Consider the following 17,946-nt stretch of genomic DNA (forward strand, 5'->3'; position numbering starts at 1 on the left):
TGAAGATATTGTGACCCAAATGTCATTAGTTCAGAAGATACAGTGTATTATGAAAGATAGTCTCCCGACTTAGCAGGTTCTTTTTTCTGAAGTGGTGACTTAGCTGAGTTCTCAATATGCCATTCAAATTTTCTATCAAGCCAGCTGATTGCTGGTGATAAGGTTGACATTAAGACCATTCATTTTATGACAAAGTCATGTCAAACACTTGTTGCTATAAAATGTATTTGTTCTTCTGTAACAACAGTGTGTGGTTTACCATTCCAAGGAATAAGATATCCTTTATGCTATTGGAAGGCGTTACTTCCTTGGACATGGCATATGAGGAAGGCAAATCATATTCAACCTTTTGATTTCAGAAAGGACAAATTACTGTTCCCTCCAAAACTGAAGAGTCTGATACAATTGAGTTATCACCATATTTCTAACTAGTTGTACAAAAGCATGATGCTATATTTAGGACTCTGCATGTGTCTCTGCCTCTAACAGATTGGACACCCAACTTTGTCAGTAATAGATGGATGTTGGTATTATTGGATAAAAATTTAGTCTCATTCCTGACACTGCAATTCCTCTGTTCATGGTGTCAAATCCTTGGGTTGCTAGAGAGTAGAGAAGATGACCACCATCTACAGGAAAGGCCATCCAATCCTCCTAATTATCATAAACCTCCAACGCTGTAGCTACTCTGCAGTAGTTAAAAAATGAAATAGGTGTTTTGTGTCCACTCATCCCCAGATGCCATGTTCTTTCAGACTTGCTACCCCAGTTCTCTATCCTACTGTCCCACGTTACTGATCACTGTTTATGAATCAGGACGCACCACTTCCTGCAGGCCACATTTTCTTCATGTGGAATGGAATGGAAAGCCAAATGTTCTACCCACTGGGACAATTTGGTTTCTCCATTATCCCTCAGGGCCACCTCTTAGTGAGCCTATAATGAGGCACAAGTTCATTTCTCACTATTTTCCACATAAAATAATGGACTTTCTTTGTACTAGGCCCAAATTTTCTTGGAAACTCCTCAGTTGGAACCACAAACACATGAAACCACGGTGTGAATTGACAAAAAGGAGCCTGTGCAACAGAGACAGGTGATATAAAAGTCTGGACTATGTGTTCATATAATTTGTTAATGCCATCTTGACCTAATTTAGGCAAGTTGTAAATGAATCACTTCCATTTACATTGATTGCCATTATGCCAAACCCCAACTATAGGCTGGTGGATTCTATCATACCTAACACAGGATAGACAGATAGATCTACATTTTTGCTTGGTGTTCCTTCATCTGGCACTTCATTTTCACTAGAGGCCAAAGGAATATGAAAAACTACTTTATTTCTTCTTCAGAAGGTCTAACTTTGTCCCAAGGTCTATGCTGTGATGCTGATTTGGGTTTTTCAGAGACTCAAAAATCATTATTTCTCAACACGGATATCTTTAGACCAGTGGCCATTTTTTTTTTCCTATTAAGCAAATTAGGTCCCAAAAGATCAATCATAACATAATTTCAATGCTTGTGAAACATGATTATATTTTTGTTTAAAATGATGTAATGAAAGAAAGTATTCTAGTGGGACTAACAGATCATACAAAATACACTCACAATACTTAAGTAATGTTAATATTGTTGGCTTTTCACAGCATTTACATCAAGATATATTGGACTCTTTTTGGTTTTATTGTGGATTACTCAAAAGCAATATGTAGTGGGGAAAAAATCAAGGTAATTGAGATAGTAAAAATACAAACTTTGTATTCATTTGTTCAACTATTCTGCTAATGTATTTGGAGTATCTACTAATTGCTGAGTCTTGCTAGGTATTGGGGGAAAAAGTAGATCCATCTTTGCTAACCAAGAATTTGAAATTAAAAAAAAAAAATAGGTTACAAACAAATTAACAGATGACTAAATTGTTGGACGTAACAACTGATGGACAATGAAATACCTCTGTGTTTCATTGAGGTGAAACTTCATCTGAGGTATGAAGTATAAATAGAAAGATAGTAGCCAACCAGAGGGATGAACATAAGGAGGAATATTCTGGCCAAGTTATGTACAAAATCCATGGTCACATCTGAGAAACCGATGGTATGCAATGTGACTTGTGCATGGAGATTACATAAAGGATGTCACAAGGGATGAGACTTGTCTACAAAGAAGGGTTTATTTATCAAAGGTTTAATTAATCATGTTAAGAAGTTTGGGCTCTATCCCAAGGTTAATGGGAAAGATTTTCATGTCAGAAGTTACACTTAAGGGGCTGTATGCACAGAGAGGGTAGCAAAAATGGTGGCTAATATAACAGAGGACAGTAATCCAGAGAGTTGTGATTTGATGCCTAAACACCCCACAAGTATATATAATTTTTTTTTCAAGAATAATAAAAGTAATAATAAACTTCCTTATACATCTTCAAAATGTAAACAAAATAAAATATGAAGGTACTACAAAAAGTTCATGGAAAGATTCATAATATCTTTTATTCTATTTTTCCACCAACTTTTTGAAGTACTCTTGTATAGAGGGTGTTAGAAGTAGACAGATTTAAAGAAAAAAACAAACAGGGCACATAGTTAGCTGTGTGCAATAATTAACTGTTCATTGGTGGCTATTACAAACAGGGTACATAGTTGTGTGCAATAATTAACTGTTCATTGGTGGCTATTAGAGGGGCATATGAAATATGTGTTCTTAATTTTCCACCTGGATGACTGGATGGAAGATGGCAGTGTTCACAGAGCTGTAAGATATATACTCCAAGGCATAATAGTGGGGTAGGATGGTTTTTGAATTGATTCATTTATCATGTACATGTTAAATTTAGTTGCCTCTGGAACTGAAGTTGCCTAGGAAGGAAGTAGGTATATGTATCTGGAGTTCAGAGGAGAAATGTGGCCTACAGATCTAGACAGCTCTCAAAAATAATGTGCAAAAATGAGGAGCTGTCTTCAGAAACTCTAAAGTAATAGTGCTACTTACAACATAAACAAAGGAAGTAGACCCATCAAGGAAAATAACCTGGACAGAAGGATGGGAAAACCCAGGGTTTCTGGTGACTTCAAAACCAAAAAATAATGGTTTTTATGATGAAAATATTTATGGTGTCTAATGCAACAGAGAAGTCAAAGAAAAACATTGTCATTGGATTTGTGAGGAAGAAGAACTTAGAAAGAGTAATGACATTGCAATGCTGAGAGAAAAATACCAGAATAAAATAGATTGAAATATAAATGGGAAGAACAGAGTGAGCACTGATGACTTTCCCAGATGTTTGGTACTGAAATAATGAAGACCTTGGCCGTACAGCAGTGCCATTATGCCAAACCCCAAAAAGAACAGAGGTAAAGTTACAGAAATACAAGTCAGAGGTCACTGGTGAGGTTTTTTGCATATATCTTGCCCTCAGGTTTTTGAGAAAAATAGAGTAAATAAATAAATGGAGAAGATGGGAGACAAAAGATTATGGGTACAAAATATAAGCTTGTGGAGAAGATATGGGAGACAAAAGATTATGGGTACAAAATATAAGCTTAGATATTAGAAATAAGACACTCCCTTACCCCACTTGAAAAAAAAAATGTGCAAAGGATAAATGTGGAAACAGGTATTTTTGTGCAACTGGTGACAAAAAATGGAGATTTTTTTTATTTTTTTACTTTAAGTCCCCCTCTGTCAGAAATTTTAGCATCTATTAAGAGTAAGCAGTGGGATGTTATTGGGAAGTAAGAAGGAATTCAAAGTGTGTGAAATAGCTACATACAGACTGGAGACAGAACCTTTGTTCAGGAAAAAGGAGGTCAATTAAATGATGAGCTGATTTTGAATGAGACACTCAGTAATAGCTCACTTTTACCTAGAGGGTTCTTCTTGGTAGTTCAGATATAATTGTGGAGAGAAAAATATTTCAAAATATTCAGATTTTGGTATATCTGCAAGGAAATAGGGCAAATAAATTGGATATTGGAAAGGGAAGTTTTAGTGATAAATCATGAAGTTTAAGCCGTACAGGGGATTAATTGAATAACAAACTAGATAAGGAGTAATTAGTGGAGTTTAAGGAATGATATGAGTGAATAAATGAAAACTGTCATAACGAGCTGAAAAGGAAAGAGTAGAGATTGTGATCCTTAAATCATATTTTAATTTTGGATATTTAGCACTGGATGAATTTCCAGATAAAACAATTTTTAAAATGGAGCCATGGGAGTGGGAGGCTGTAGGTAATGGTGGTGGGGTCACTGATATTAAGACATTAAGAATCTGAGAAGCTATAGATTAAATGTGTGGTGTGCATGGGAACTGATGACAACTTTGTGATCATGGTGCCAAAGTTTTCAATGAATAAGGAGTAACTAAGTATATAAGGCTCAAAACATCAGGGGAATTTACACAAATGCAAAGTGTAATAATAAATATGGAACAATGCTCCAAGAATCAACAATGCCTTATCTAACCTGCTAAATTTAAAATAGGTGAAGAGTTTCAAAGTGAGCACTGAAGTGGCCTGGAGAGAAACAGGTTTTCAAAGAGGAGGCAAGTTTCATTTTAAGAAAAGAAGAGCGAAATGATCTCAGATGTTGGAGAGTTTGGTAGTATCAGAGCAAAAGACACAAGGGCTTCAATTCAGCACAACAATGGAAGTACTAAAAATAAGAGGCAGGAGAGCTAAATATTAGAGATTGCGACTTTGGGAAGCAACAGAAAAATTCTTCAAAATGTTGCAAAAAGAAGTAAGATCCTGCAGTCATAGTATAATGAGAATTACATTCAGGCTTCTGCAGAGTAAGCCTCCATCTAATTAATATTAACACTATCAAGAGCCAAAATTAATTTACCTGGACATAGCATGAGATAGGCACTGTTCTAAGCAATTGACATGGACAAACTAACAGATTGCCTGTCCAAAATTGCCTTAATCTCTGGTTTATGGGGAAATTCTTACCTCTCTGAAAGGAGATCATTTGCGTAAACTACAAATTGAGGTTATGGAATCAAGGACTAATTATTGGGTCATTCTGCCTTACCCTATACCAATCATAAAATATAAAGAAGCCTTAAAGTTCTCAGGTTCAGTTTCCTCATATGAAAAGGAGGATGAAAACCATCCACACTCTCAATCTCCAGACTTGATGTAAAGATAATCTTAGATAAAAAGGAAAAAAAAGTCAAATTTGTATATCTTCTGTTCAAATAAAGATAATTGAAAGTCGTCCCTCTTTAATTAGCTAGAAACCAATTTGTACTTCTACAAACTCATCCTAGAAGTTTTTTCTTCTCCTGCTCTGTGTTTGAATGTTTGAAGATACGTGATAAATGTGTTTTTTGAATCGCTTGATGTGTTTTTAATCCTGTTATGCATATTTCAAAAGAAGAAAGACTATCCACATTTCTAAGCATTTTTTTTCTTTTTAATTCAAAAATACTGCATAGTAATTGAAGAAAAACTAGGAACCATAGATATACAAAGGAAAAAAACAAAGATTTTTTTTAAAACCCTATGTGTTTGGTATAAAGATCATCAGTAACCAAATTTTGTTTAGGACATTTCATATTACCCCTTTTGGAATAAACTTTTAAAATTTATTTTCTGTTAATTAATGTTTTCCAAAAAATTCATGTAATTTTGTTTTTAGTATTCCAATCATTTAAAACAGCTTTTGTTATCTGTTTTCTAATAACTCTCAATCTTTATTTTCTCTTATTAAAAATAGACATACATAGATTTTTCAATTATGTAAAATTTAAAATACCATCTTTTTATCTTTACAAATCCCCACAGAGTTGCATGTTTTGGAATCTCTACCTACGATAAGTCACTTAATTCTGAAAGCAGAACCAACTTGAATTCCTTTGAATGCGTTCAACATATGATCCCACTGGATCAGAACTATCTCCTAATATCTGCTTGATTACTGCCAACGGGAACAAGATTACTCAGTGTGTGCTGGAAAGTTTTATTGCAGAAAACTTTTAAACCTATTCCATGGCCAAAGGCAACCATTCAACAATGACAGAGTTTATCCTCTTAGGGCTCACAGATAATCCAGAACTTCAAACCATTCTCTTTGGTATATTCCTAGTAGTCTACTTAGCTAGTGTCGTGGGTAATCTTGGTTTGATTGGGCTAATTCAAATCAGTCCTCAACTTAACACACCCATGTATTTTTTTCTCAGCCATTTGGCTTTTGTTGATTTTTCTTTTACTTCATCTGTCACCCCAAACACCTTGGCAAATTTTCTGTGTGACGATAAAAGTATAACATTCTATGCATGTGCCATTCAGTTATGCTGTTTCATCACATTTGTTGTCTGTGAACAATACTTGCTCACAATCATGGCATATGATCGGTATGTTGCCATCTGTAACCCTTTACTTTATGCTATTCTCATGCCTAGGAAACTCTGTATTCAAATAGTTGTTAGCACCTATGTTTATGGATTCACTGTGGGTCTTGTACAGGCAGTGGCTACATTCCATTTGTCTTTTTGTGACTCCAATGTGGTCAACCACTTCTACTGTGACGATGTTCCTCTAGTTGCTTTGGCCTGTTCTGACACTCGTGTCAAAGAGCTAATGTTGTTAATCATTGCTGGGTTCAATACCCTTTGTTCTTTAGTGATTGTGATCATTTCTTACGTCTTCATCCTCTTTGCCATTCTAAGGATACATTCTGCTGAAGGAAGACAGAAAGCGTTTTCTACCTGTGCTTCCCATCTGACCTCCATCACAATATTTTATGGGACAGTCATTTTTATGTACCTGCAGCCCAAATCAAGCCATTCTCTGAACACAGATAAATTTGCCTCTGTGTTTTATGTGGTGGTGATTCCCATGTTAAACCCATTGATCTATAGCTTGAGAAATCAGGAGGTAAGAAATGCACTGAAGAGAATCATAGAAAAATTGTGTTTGGCTATCAAATAATCTAAGAATCACTGCACAGCTGGCTATGAAATAATCTAAGAATCACTGCACAGAGATCAGAAGACTTTTAGTTGTGTCTTATCCAGAGTCATGATGCTAGTGGATGAAGGAGCTTTTTCTTCACATTGAATGCTCACAGTCACTCGGGGTATGTCCCATCCATGACCTCATTCTCAGTGGTTTCCACATGAAAGGCATTTTGTAAATGTTGAGCTGTTCAACTGCAAAAGGAGAGAGTGAAAGAGAGAGAGAGAGAGAGGAAGAGAGAGAAAAATTTTAATCGTCTTTAATCACAATATCTTCATCAATAATTGAAGAAACAGTATTGGGAAACAGTGGCTTTATCTGAACACTGTGATACTGAGAAATTTGGATTATTTTGAAATAGATCAACATCTGGTATCTTTTATTTCAAGTTTGCTGCATAGACAATCTGTAAAAAATGTCAAAGTGGAATAGCACAATATTTTTAATTTTTCTAAAATTATTATTTACTTATTTATAATTATGCATATTAATAATTTACCTCGCACTCCACTTTCTCTGCATTCTGCTGAGAAGAATAGTGTTGACAGTTACCTTGATGTTGAGAATTTAGCAACACCAATGCTATACAGTTTAAACAGGAGCCACTTCATACTATTAAAATTCACTGTCTGTTCTATATAAGTATGTGATTAGAAATTGTATTTTTCAAACAGTTTGGCTAACCATTTTAGCTTTTACAATTAACAACTGTTTTGTGGGTAAATTATTTCACATTTCTGTACTTGTTTCCTCATCTGCAAAAAAGAAAAAAAAAGAAAGAAAACAGTAATAGTTACTTTTTCCTGGACTGAGTATGAGGATTAAATAAGATCATAAATATAAAGAGCATTGCAAAGTTCCTAGTACGTAGTCAGCACTTCACAAATGGTGACTATCACAAGTAATGATTAACAATTTTATTGCATCAATGATTCCTTTTATTTTGTCTTAGGTAATAGAGTAATAGCCTTTCTTGAAATAGTTGGCAACATGATATTCTTCATTTTTAAATCAACAAAATGAAAATGTAAAAGTTAAGGAGTTATTTTAAGATATTTTAAGCAATTTCATTATTTTTAATATTTTTGTGTGTGTTGATCAACATATCTTAAACTTTTTGAGGGTTTGTCCATACCTCTTACTTAAAATATGTATATTTTTCTTTAAAAAAAATGACGCTGTTTTTATCTCATTTAGCAAAAATTAGATTGATAAATTATAAATTTAATTAGTCCCAAACTTTTCAAAGTAAAAATTAGCTACCATTTACTAAATTATTTTTTGTGTGTCAAATGCTGGGTGAAATGTTTTCAATGGATTGCCTCAGTTAATTTTTATAGCACCCAACTGAGATGGGCATTTTAGGAATAAAAAATTCAAAACTGTTTATGTAATTCACTAACATACATATAGCTAAAAACTTGAAGAACCAAGATTTGGGTTCGATTTGTCCACCCATAGACTTGATGTTTAATGCCTAATATACTTCTAACTGCAGTTATACTGTTACATACAGTCATACTCAGTTACACTGAGATTTTTTTTTTAAAGGGAGAGATCTGAATGGTGATTCACAGAAAAAAAATCATCCCCCAAACTAGATTTAAAATTCTTCTAAAGTTAAAAAACAAAACAAAACAAAACAAAAAAAAAAAAAAAAAAAAAACGTTTAAAAAGACAAGTAAGCCTGAACCTGGCACAGAAAAAGGACCTTGCCCCATGTTGCTCCTTTACTCTGGAACAGAAAAGAAAGGGAAGGTCGTCTATGAGGTAACCTTGTATGCAAGGCAGAGGAGTTTCTACCTTTATCATCCCTTTACTATCAGTGATGTTACCTTCAGATGTTTGTGAGAATCTTCCTCAAAAGCCAGATTCCGATCTGTTTCTATGAAGCCAGATTATAATTTACTTTGATGTTTTAACATCTATGGGCTTCATTTGCTTTTATTTAACCGCCTTGATTTAAAACCCAAGAAAAGACCCTTAACAATTCTGAGGCAAAATTTTCTCTCTATAAATTGAGACTTTTAGGAGAAATAATCTCTAGTAGTCCTCAACCTGTGTGTGTGATTATTCATATAATAAAATGCCAACAATTTATCCTTAACTTAGGGCTGGGCCGGTGGCGCGCTGTAGCAGTGCGCGGCAGCGCTCCCGCTGAGGGTTTGGATCCCACATACAGACTGGTTCCCGCTCACTGGCTGAGCGAAGGGCGGGCGCAGCACCGAGGGTTGCGATCCCGTTGCCGGACATGAAAAAAGACAAAAAAAAGGAAAAAAAAATTTATCCTTAACTTAATTATTTCCAGACCAAATCAAGTGCCAAGAAGAAAATCTGAGGAAAATTACATCATCTATACTGTGGTTCTTCTTCATAGATTATATTTTAATATTACTTTGATAGGGTCAAAATAAATAAAACAATCACAAAATAAAATGGCACCCTAGGGACTGGGGAAAAATATATATATATTTGCAAACCTGGTAAGGAGATTAATAACCAAAATTTGTAAAGAACTCATACAACTCAATAGCAAGAAAACATACACCCCAATTTTAAAAAATGGGCAGAAGACCTGAGTAGACATTTTCTCCAAATACAACATAAAAATGGCCAACAGGTATATGAAAACATGCTCAACATAACTAATCATCAGAGAAATTTGAATTAAAACTGCTGAGATACTGCCTCACACCTGCTAGAATAGCTATTACCAAAAAGAGGAAAGATAACAAATGTTGGTGAGGGTGTGGTGAAAAGGAAACCCTTGTATACTGTTTGAGGGAATATAGATTGGTGAAGCCATTATGGAAAATAATATGGAGGTTCTACAGGAAATTTAAAACAGAACCACCTTATGACCCAGCAATCCCTCTTCTGCATATGTACCGAAAGGAAATAAAATCAGCACCTCATAAAGATGTCTGCACTGCCATGTTCCTTGCAGTATTATTCACAATAGCCAAGATATGGAAACAACCTAGGTGTCTGTCAGTGAATGAGTGGATAAAGAAACTGTATCTTTACAGTTTCTTAACTGTGATATTTGTGTGTGTGTGTGTGTGTGTGTGTGTGTGTGAATATTATTCAGACTTAAAAAATGAGATCCTGCCATTTGCCACAACGTGTATGGTCCTGGAAGACAGTTGCTTAGTGAAATAACCCAGACTCAAAAAGAAAAATATTTCATAATTTCACTTATATGTACAATATTATTTTAAAAGGTCAAATATAGAGAGAAAGAAAATAAAACACTGTTTCCAGGAGCAGGGTGGGAGGGAAAAATAGGAAGATATAGGTCAAAGGATACAAAGTAGCAGTTATATAGTCTAATGTGCAACTTCAAGACTATAATTAGTAATAGTTTATTTTTAAGGGATTTTTGCTAAATAAGTAGATTACAGCTGCTCTTGCCACAGGGGAAAACAGATAACTATATGAGATGGTGAATACGTTAATTTGTTTCATGATAATGATCATCTTTCTACATATATGTACCTTATCATATCTTGTAGTATACCTTAAATGTACACGATAATATTTATTTTTTAAAAGAAGAAAATAGATGGGTTCCTCTGAGCTAATACTTAAGAAATGTAATTAGGGAAGTATGAGGGAATTTATAAGCAAGCATACAAAAAATTATAACTAAAATTCATCAAAATATTTACATTCTAGATGCATTCCTGGAAATCTCGTGCCTCTTAATTTATTTTGCAATTAAATTACAGTATGTTTTCAAGGAATTTTAACTTCTCTAACGGTTAAGTTGTCCTTGTGAGGGTAGTAAGACGGGTGAAAGACAAGTTATTTATTTTCTTTGTGTTTCTCTTTTCACACTACAAATTTGTAAATAACCAGCGTGCATACTGTGCAATATTGATAAGAGGATTAAATAAGATTGTAAGTGCTAAATGCTTAGAATTCTAAAGCCAAACAATAGCAAAGAGTAAATAAATGTCAGCTATTTTATTATCATCATTATTATTAATTACTACTACTACTATTATTTTTTAGAACTAGGTGAAGGTTTTTATTCAAATATTAAATTTAAAAACAAATTATGCATAGGGGCTCGGTTCTTTTTAGAAAAATATAGCCCACTGAACAAAGTAAAAATCATTGATATGTAGCAAAGAAAAGGAAAGAAAATCTAATATAAAGTATAAACATTTTAATATCAATATACAAAAACAGCTACTTGAAATTTTATTCAAATTAGACCACTAATCAGCTGTAGATACAAATAAACAAGCAAACAAAACAAGTCAGTCTACAAGAAAATGTACTCGGGTTAGTTAATGTCACTGAAGGTAATAAAGTTGATATTTATCAAAACTATATTAGGGACCAGCCTAATTTTTTTTTGTATATGTATAAGGAACTGGAGCTTTATATATCACAAAACTTGGAGTAGAAAAGCTTAAATTCAGGACCAAATCTTTCTGAAATAAGGCATGTTCTTCACTAATCTTGTACACTGCTAAAGATTTCTTCTTTCCTACTCTTTTTTAGTCAGCCTCTTGATTCTATCTCCAGAAACAAAAGCACGTAGGGACCACTGACAAAGGAGTGAAAAATACAAAAATTTGTTTAAACATACATGGTGAAAAAATGAATAATGTTGATTTTGATGTTTTGACTGAGGGACTGGTGTTTTAAGAGATAAGCCTAGCCACGTAGAGCAGCATCCTTAGTCAATAATTTTAGATGCTGGTAGGAACTGTATGTCTGCTTAAGAAGCTGAATGACAATTTCTCTGGAGTACATTTGAATTTCTTAGCTCAGGTCTCTGAGAAAACCTAGATTTATCTTAATTCGTGATTGCTAGTAGTAAGGAAATAAAATTATGTAAAGACGTAAAAACTTAAATTAGTGTTTAAGCATTGCTGCTGTAAATAATTCTATGAAGCAGGAAGGTACAGTGAAGCCCCAGAAGACCAGTGTTTCTCAGGTGAATCATCAGGATCTTACAGGCCTGAATTTCTTTACCAGTAAAATGAGACACTGCCTATGACACTTCTACTTGTCATGTATGAGATATGTGAGAATACTGTGTATATACTCATATCTCCACATAAACATATAGTCATATCACTTCTTGCTGTGTGACAGAGATGCAAACATTACTCAAAGACCAAATATTAAGAGCAATGAGCATCCCAAAGGGACTGTGGGACTCTTCCTCAAGAAGGGAGAAACAAGGTGCAGCCCTGAGTCAGTATTTGCTTCAGCTTCTACTGTAAAAACAAGGAAATGCAAGAGAGAAAAAAAACTAAATCAATCATTTATCAAAGGAACAAAAAGAAATTAGCTATGGGGCAATTTCTGGAAAACATCTTCAGAAACAAAAAAAAGGGAGTGAAGCTGGATAAGAAATGACCTTAATGTTCTTATCTAATGTAGCAGAAACTGCTGTTTCCAGCACATGCTGTTCTCAGCACTTAGGTTCTGCGTAAGTGCATTCAGGACTTTTGCCCTTGCTGTACTCCCTGTTCTTTGTCAAGCCTATGTGCTCCCACATACTCCCAAGACAAAGTGTGATAAATAGAAACATCATTCTTATCTGTTAAGTCTGTTTTATAAAAACCAGAGAATTCATTCAACTCACAAGGTTCTAGAAGTACCTCATAGCAGCATATCTGAGTCATTTGCAAATTAAGTGTAGAACAGAAAATAATCATTTTGTATTGCAAACCTGAAACTGTATTCTATATAATGGCTACAGGTATCATAATCTCTAAAATGTAAAAAATAATAGTTTAAAATTAACCACAGTTTCATTACTTTTTCTGAATTGTCCAAATAATAAAAGCATATCAAATCACTAATTTTTAATTTCATGTCATGATCCTACAATGGTGACTGACTAAATAGCTGGCAGAGATAAAAATATCATAAACTAGAGTTATTTCCAATTGAACAAATATGCAAATACATTGAACATATTTATTTTAAAACACAATTATTTTAAACCATGTTCTTCCAATTATATCTAAAAATCTGATGACATATTTCAATCGAATTGATATTTAGCCCTTAACACCCACAGTATTAAGAAAACAAAATTCAGATACTCTTAAATATGTATTTAGAATTTCCCTTTTAACTAGTTATGTGACTTTAGGCAATTTATAAATAATTGGGAGTTGGAGATGGAACTTTACACATCTCTTAGGTTTGTTTGACTGTAATAAGTAAGACTACTTTGATTAAGTGTCTGGCAATCAGTAGAAAACTCACTGGGTTTTGCCCCTCTTACTCAATGACTGATATTCTTTCAAGAGCTCCATGAATTAATTTTTAAATTTATATAACACATTTACATAACTAACATAACACTTACTTAGCACTGATTATCACTGGATATTGTTCTAAGTGTTTCATAAATATTAACCTGTATAATCCTCAAAACAAACCAATGAGTTGAGTCCTATTATTTTCCAGAACTGGAAATGGAGTCACACAGAGTTTAGGGAATTGTTCAAGGTTGCACAGATAATAAATGAAGGAAATAGCATTCAAACTCAGGCGGTCTTGCTCCGGTGTCACAAGCTCTAACAAAAACATGCTGATGCTTTTGCTTGGGACACACATAATGTGGGTTTGTGTGCATAAGTGTGTCCATGTCTGTATTTAAACATGATTTCAGTGGTCTGTCAAGGATGTAATGGCCTGAATAGGACTTTTTAAGCCATACTGACTTTCCAGAATCTGTCTGGGCCCCTGTAGAAAATGTCAAGCTTTGTTAAAGTAATAGTCACATTTTCAGTTGTTTGGAAAAGAATTACAAAAAAAAGTTTGATTTATTTTCCTGCTTGTATTTTATAAAGTAATATTATTCTTATTATTTTCTTAACTTTAATATTTTTAAGGTTTCACAACCTTTATCCAAGATTTTCTTTGAGGCATCTTTCACCTCTTTATTCCTTAGACTATAGATTATGGGGTTCAACATGGGGATCACCACTGTATAAAATACAGAAGCCATTTTATCTGTGTCCAGGGAGTGGTTTGATTTGGGCTGTAGGTACATAAAGATCAATGTGCCATAGAAAATAGTAACAGTCACCATATGCGAGCCACAGGTGGAAATGGCCTTGCGTCTTCCCTGAGCAGAGTGGATCCTTAGGATGGCGGCAATGATAAAGATGTAGGAGGTGAGGACTATGGAAGAGGAACAGATCATGTCAAAACCAGCAAAGGCAAAAATCAGAATTTCCTTCATGTGTGTGTCTGAGCAGGACAGAGCTAAGAGAGGGAGGTCATCACAGTAGAAATGGTTAATTACATTGGGGCCACAGTAAGTCAGATGGAAAGTGATGATGGTGTGGAACAGGGCAACAAGAAAGCTGTATGTATATGGGATTGCCACTAACTGAATGCAGACTCTTTTTGACATCACTGTATTAGTACTAATATTAATTTATCTGTTGCAATTGAGCACTGTCCTTATAAAATACTCTACTTAGTACAATACATGAATTAACTTGATTGTCTCTTACTTACTCAATGCAGAAGGTTTTCTCCCATCATCTCTGATTGACAGTGGAAAAACTCCAGACTCGTGGCCATAGTCACAGAGTGTGGATGGAACAGTATGAGGGTGACTGCATAAGCTGGCCTGCAGAGCCCATATTCCCGATCATCACTATGCTGCCCAAATTATACTGGTTTGCTCCTTCAGCACCAATCACTGGGATGGTAGAACAAGGCTCGCAGATGCACCCATTTTGCTACAGTGTCAAGCTAAATATTTAAAGCTTAGTGAAGACATACATGAAAGCTGTAGTTTATTGAAGATTGATAAATTTTCCATCTACTTGTCAAGGTGAAATTGCAGGCACCTGAAATTTTAAAAACTTGAGTATCTAATTCTGTCATATCCAGCAAATAGCTGTTTCATTTGAGAATATTCAGAATTAAGGAACCTCCGACTTGCATATGGGACTTTAACATACTCAACATTTTTCTCACAAAGTCTTTTATTTCAATTCCAGGTGTGAAGTTATGATTTGAACCCTACTAGAGGATAATTATGAGGCTACCACACAATGTGGAAATAAAGTAGATGACCTTCACTGAAAAATGGTGTCAGGGAAGAGGTTTATTTATAATTTACTATAATTCTTTTACTTAATGAAGGGCATCTGAGTATTAGAACTTCCGACGTTACTACTTTTATATAACTTCAAGGTCTGTAGTGGTTCCAAAGTACATGTCAAACCAAATCAGAGAGAACCATATGAGAAGATAAATGGATTGATGAGAACATTAACTATAGTGAATATTTACTATTAACTGAAGTGAAATATTTAAGCATCACATTACAGTAGAAAAATAAAATTTATAGTGGAGTTGCATACCAAGCTGGAGTTTGAATTCTAAATTCTATAAACTTAAAAATAAAATACAATTACCTGCAAAATTATTTAAAATTTCAAAGAAAGTATAGCATTTATGATTTTGCATCTACCTTACAGTTCTCTAGATTACTTTATCAATTCTTCTATTTTTTTAAAAGTAATTTTTCTTCTTAGCCTCCAGTTTTTCACTTTTAGTAGTAACCCTCCCAAAGTCTCAGCATTTATTCAATCATTTCCACATCTCTGTCAATTTTTAGAGAAATTTATAAAATCATTAATCTATTTTAACCGAAGATTTCTTTAATAAGCACTGATGTTTCTTGCTTCATTGCATCTTTTCTAAAGACAGTTTTGTTTCAAACTTCCCTACATATTGGATTCACCCATGAAGCTTTTAACACCCCCATGCCCAGGCACCCCCTACCAACGTAATCTGAGGGGCTCCCAGATATTAGCATTTTTAAAGCTCCCCAGGCAATTCTATTGTATAGCCATGATTGAGAACCAGTAGCCTAAAGAAAAAAATCAGTGATTAGAATGACAAGTAGATCTCAGCCATATTTTCAAAATTACTTATTTTACTTTTGGTTTTGTTTGCTTAACCTATGTTTGAACAGTGGAATTCAAATTGGAGCATGTCTATTTCTGCTCATATAAAAGACTCACCAAGGGTTAAGTGGACAAGAACAGTTTTAAGAAAATCAATGTTTGGTTCCTCCATTTCTTTGTCTGCTCCTTTCTGAAAATAATTTATCTGAAAAGGTATCTATGCTCTTCTGTTCTTTTTTGTCTTCACCTTTCAAAACTCACTATTCTCCCATTTCACAAACGAGAGGCATACATATTCATCAGGAATCTTATTACAATTTCTTGCTTCAAGGTGTAAAAATATTTTGGGTTTTAATCAATTTGGATATTAGGATCACTCTTTTCATCAAGAAACTGTAAATATGACTCATTAACAGGACAAGTTTTAAATACAAGTTAAGTTTGTTTAATTACTATTCATCACAATTGAAAAACTGAAGGTTATTTTAATCTCTTAATAGTAAAATGCATTTAATATTAAATATATAGTACTTTTGGCTTTAGGGATATATATATTCACTTATATATACACACATATATACACATACACAGACGTGTATGCCTTTCTTAAATGCCAATATTTATAACATACAAAAATTGCATATTCATTCCTATTTAAAATACTGGTGAAAAATTTATATATCTACTGAACAAAGTATATTGAGGAAAATATGTGTTTCTCAAATTAACTTAAGAGAGTACCCAAATCCATCAGTAATTATTATTTTTTGTCCTTTCTATTAGGTGGCTAATTCTTTAACTCCAAGAAGTCTCATGTACTTCCTATCCTAGTGTCTGTAGATTCTATTTTGCCCATCTTGATTCTCAAAATGTAGCTGCAGATCAAATTAAATCTCTCTCTTATACTAATTCTTCAGTAGTTTCCCTGACTTAAAAATTAGGGACCTATCTGATGTTTTACACACTTTGGCATCTAGTACAAAGCCAATGCTTTGCACAGAAACAATACTGAATAGGAGGGGGAAGAAAATTGACATTGGGGAACCTCCCCTCTCCTATTCATTGTTCCATTGATCGAGGTATTTCTGGATTTACTCACTGCCTAGAATTATCCAGATCCTGCCCTGTCCTTTATCAGGGTTTTCAAGGCTTTCCCAAGTTGAATACCCTTTATTCCAGGGCTGCACCAAGCTTGGTTTCTTCACCATAGTTTACCAACCTGGCACAAAGGCACACTGTCTGTTCACTGCACAACATGCGTTCAGACCTGGAGACTTCAGCCATCAGATGCTCCTTCTTTGCACCTTAAAACATACGAAAATGACATAACATGACATGTAAAAAGGCTGAGAAGCACTGGTTGGAGACTTACTGCCTGGAACCCTGTTTGGGGTCAGACACTTTTTTCCATAAAACGATATTAGGTGAATGATATACCAAACGGTTTATATTTCCTTTCAGGATTCAATAATTGTAGTGAGTATCCATTATTTATTTAAGACGGAAAATTTTAAGCCAAAGGCCAAGGATGATTTAAAAGAAAAAATACTGGTATCGCACTTAAATGGAGCGCCATTCTCTTATGAACCACCTTCATAAGAGAACTTTAGACAAGAAATCTCTCCTCCACCAGCTATACAGGAACAACTGTCTTTTGCAGGTATTACTGCAGAGGGAGGGTAAATTCTAAGAAGTTATCTGGTTAACCTAACATGAGGTCATTTAAGGGGTGTGTGTGTATGTGTGAGTGAGAGAGAGAGTGAGAGAGACAGACAGACAAACACAGAAAGAGAGAGAGAGAGCTGAAAACTGATAAAGTAGCATTTTAAGCATAAATAAATATCCTTTAGAAAGTGCAAAAAAGCAGAGCATACAAAAGTATGAAACCAAGTTAGGATGCAATCTGATTCGATTTAATATCACAGCTCACCAAGGAGAGAGGTTTCTAATGGGAGCTGAGATATGGGTGGAGAGTTGGCTATTGGTTCCCTATACAGACTCCATCTGACTCACCTGCTTAGGAACGATCTTGGCTCCCAGTGAGCCCATTCTGAAGTCGTCTGGGTGATT

General features: G+C 34.4%; 2 protein-coding genes across 2 annotated transcripts; one reads left to right on the plus strand and one right to left on the minus strand.

Moving 5' to 3' along the window:
* Nucleotides 1-5,992: 5,992 nt before the first annotated feature.
* On the plus strand, nucleotides 5,993-6,934 carry LOC103582757 (olfactory receptor 5AL1-like). The gene has a single exon (XM_008564268.1). The coding sequence runs from the start codon at nucleotides 5,993-5,995 to the stop codon at nucleotides 6,932-6,934; it is 942 nt and encodes a 313-aa protein (XP_008562490.1).
* Nucleotides 6,935-12,426: 5,492 nt separating this feature from the next.
* On the minus strand, nucleotides 12,427-14,363 carry LOC103582758 (olfactory receptor 1038-like). The gene is made up of 2 exons (XM_008564269.1): nucleotides 13,847-14,363; nucleotides 12,427-12,536 (listed from the first exon to the last, which is right to left on the minus strand). Exons 1-2 carry the CDS (start codon nucleotides 14,361-14,363, stop codon nucleotides 12,427-12,429), a joined length of 627 nt encoding a protein of 208 aa, XP_008562491.1.
* Between the last annotated feature and the right edge of the window lie 3,583 nt (nucleotides 14,364-17,946).

This window comes from Galeopterus variegatus, unplaced genomic scaffold (assembly GCF_000696425.1).
Source record: "Galeopterus variegatus unplaced genomic scaffold, G_variegatus-3.0.2 Scaffold17751, whole genome shotgun sequence".
Lineage (NCBI taxonomy): Eukaryota > Metazoa > Chordata > Mammalia > Dermoptera > Cynocephalidae > Galeopterus > Galeopterus variegatus.

Bases quoted from the DNA above. Each gene is read 5' to 3' on its own strand.
- LOC103582757 (XM_008564268.1), top strand. From the start codon at position 5,993: ATGGCCAAAGGCAACCATTCAACAATGACAGAGTTTATCCTCTTAGGG.
- LOC103582758 (XM_008564269.1), bottom strand. From the start codon at position 14,363: ATGTCAAAAAGAGTCTGCATTCAGTTAGTGGCAATCCCATATACATAC. The intron at 12,537-13,846 runs GTTGTGAAACCT...TTTATAAAACAG, and splicing joins AAAGAAAATCTTGGATAAAG to ACTTAACAGATAAGAATGAT.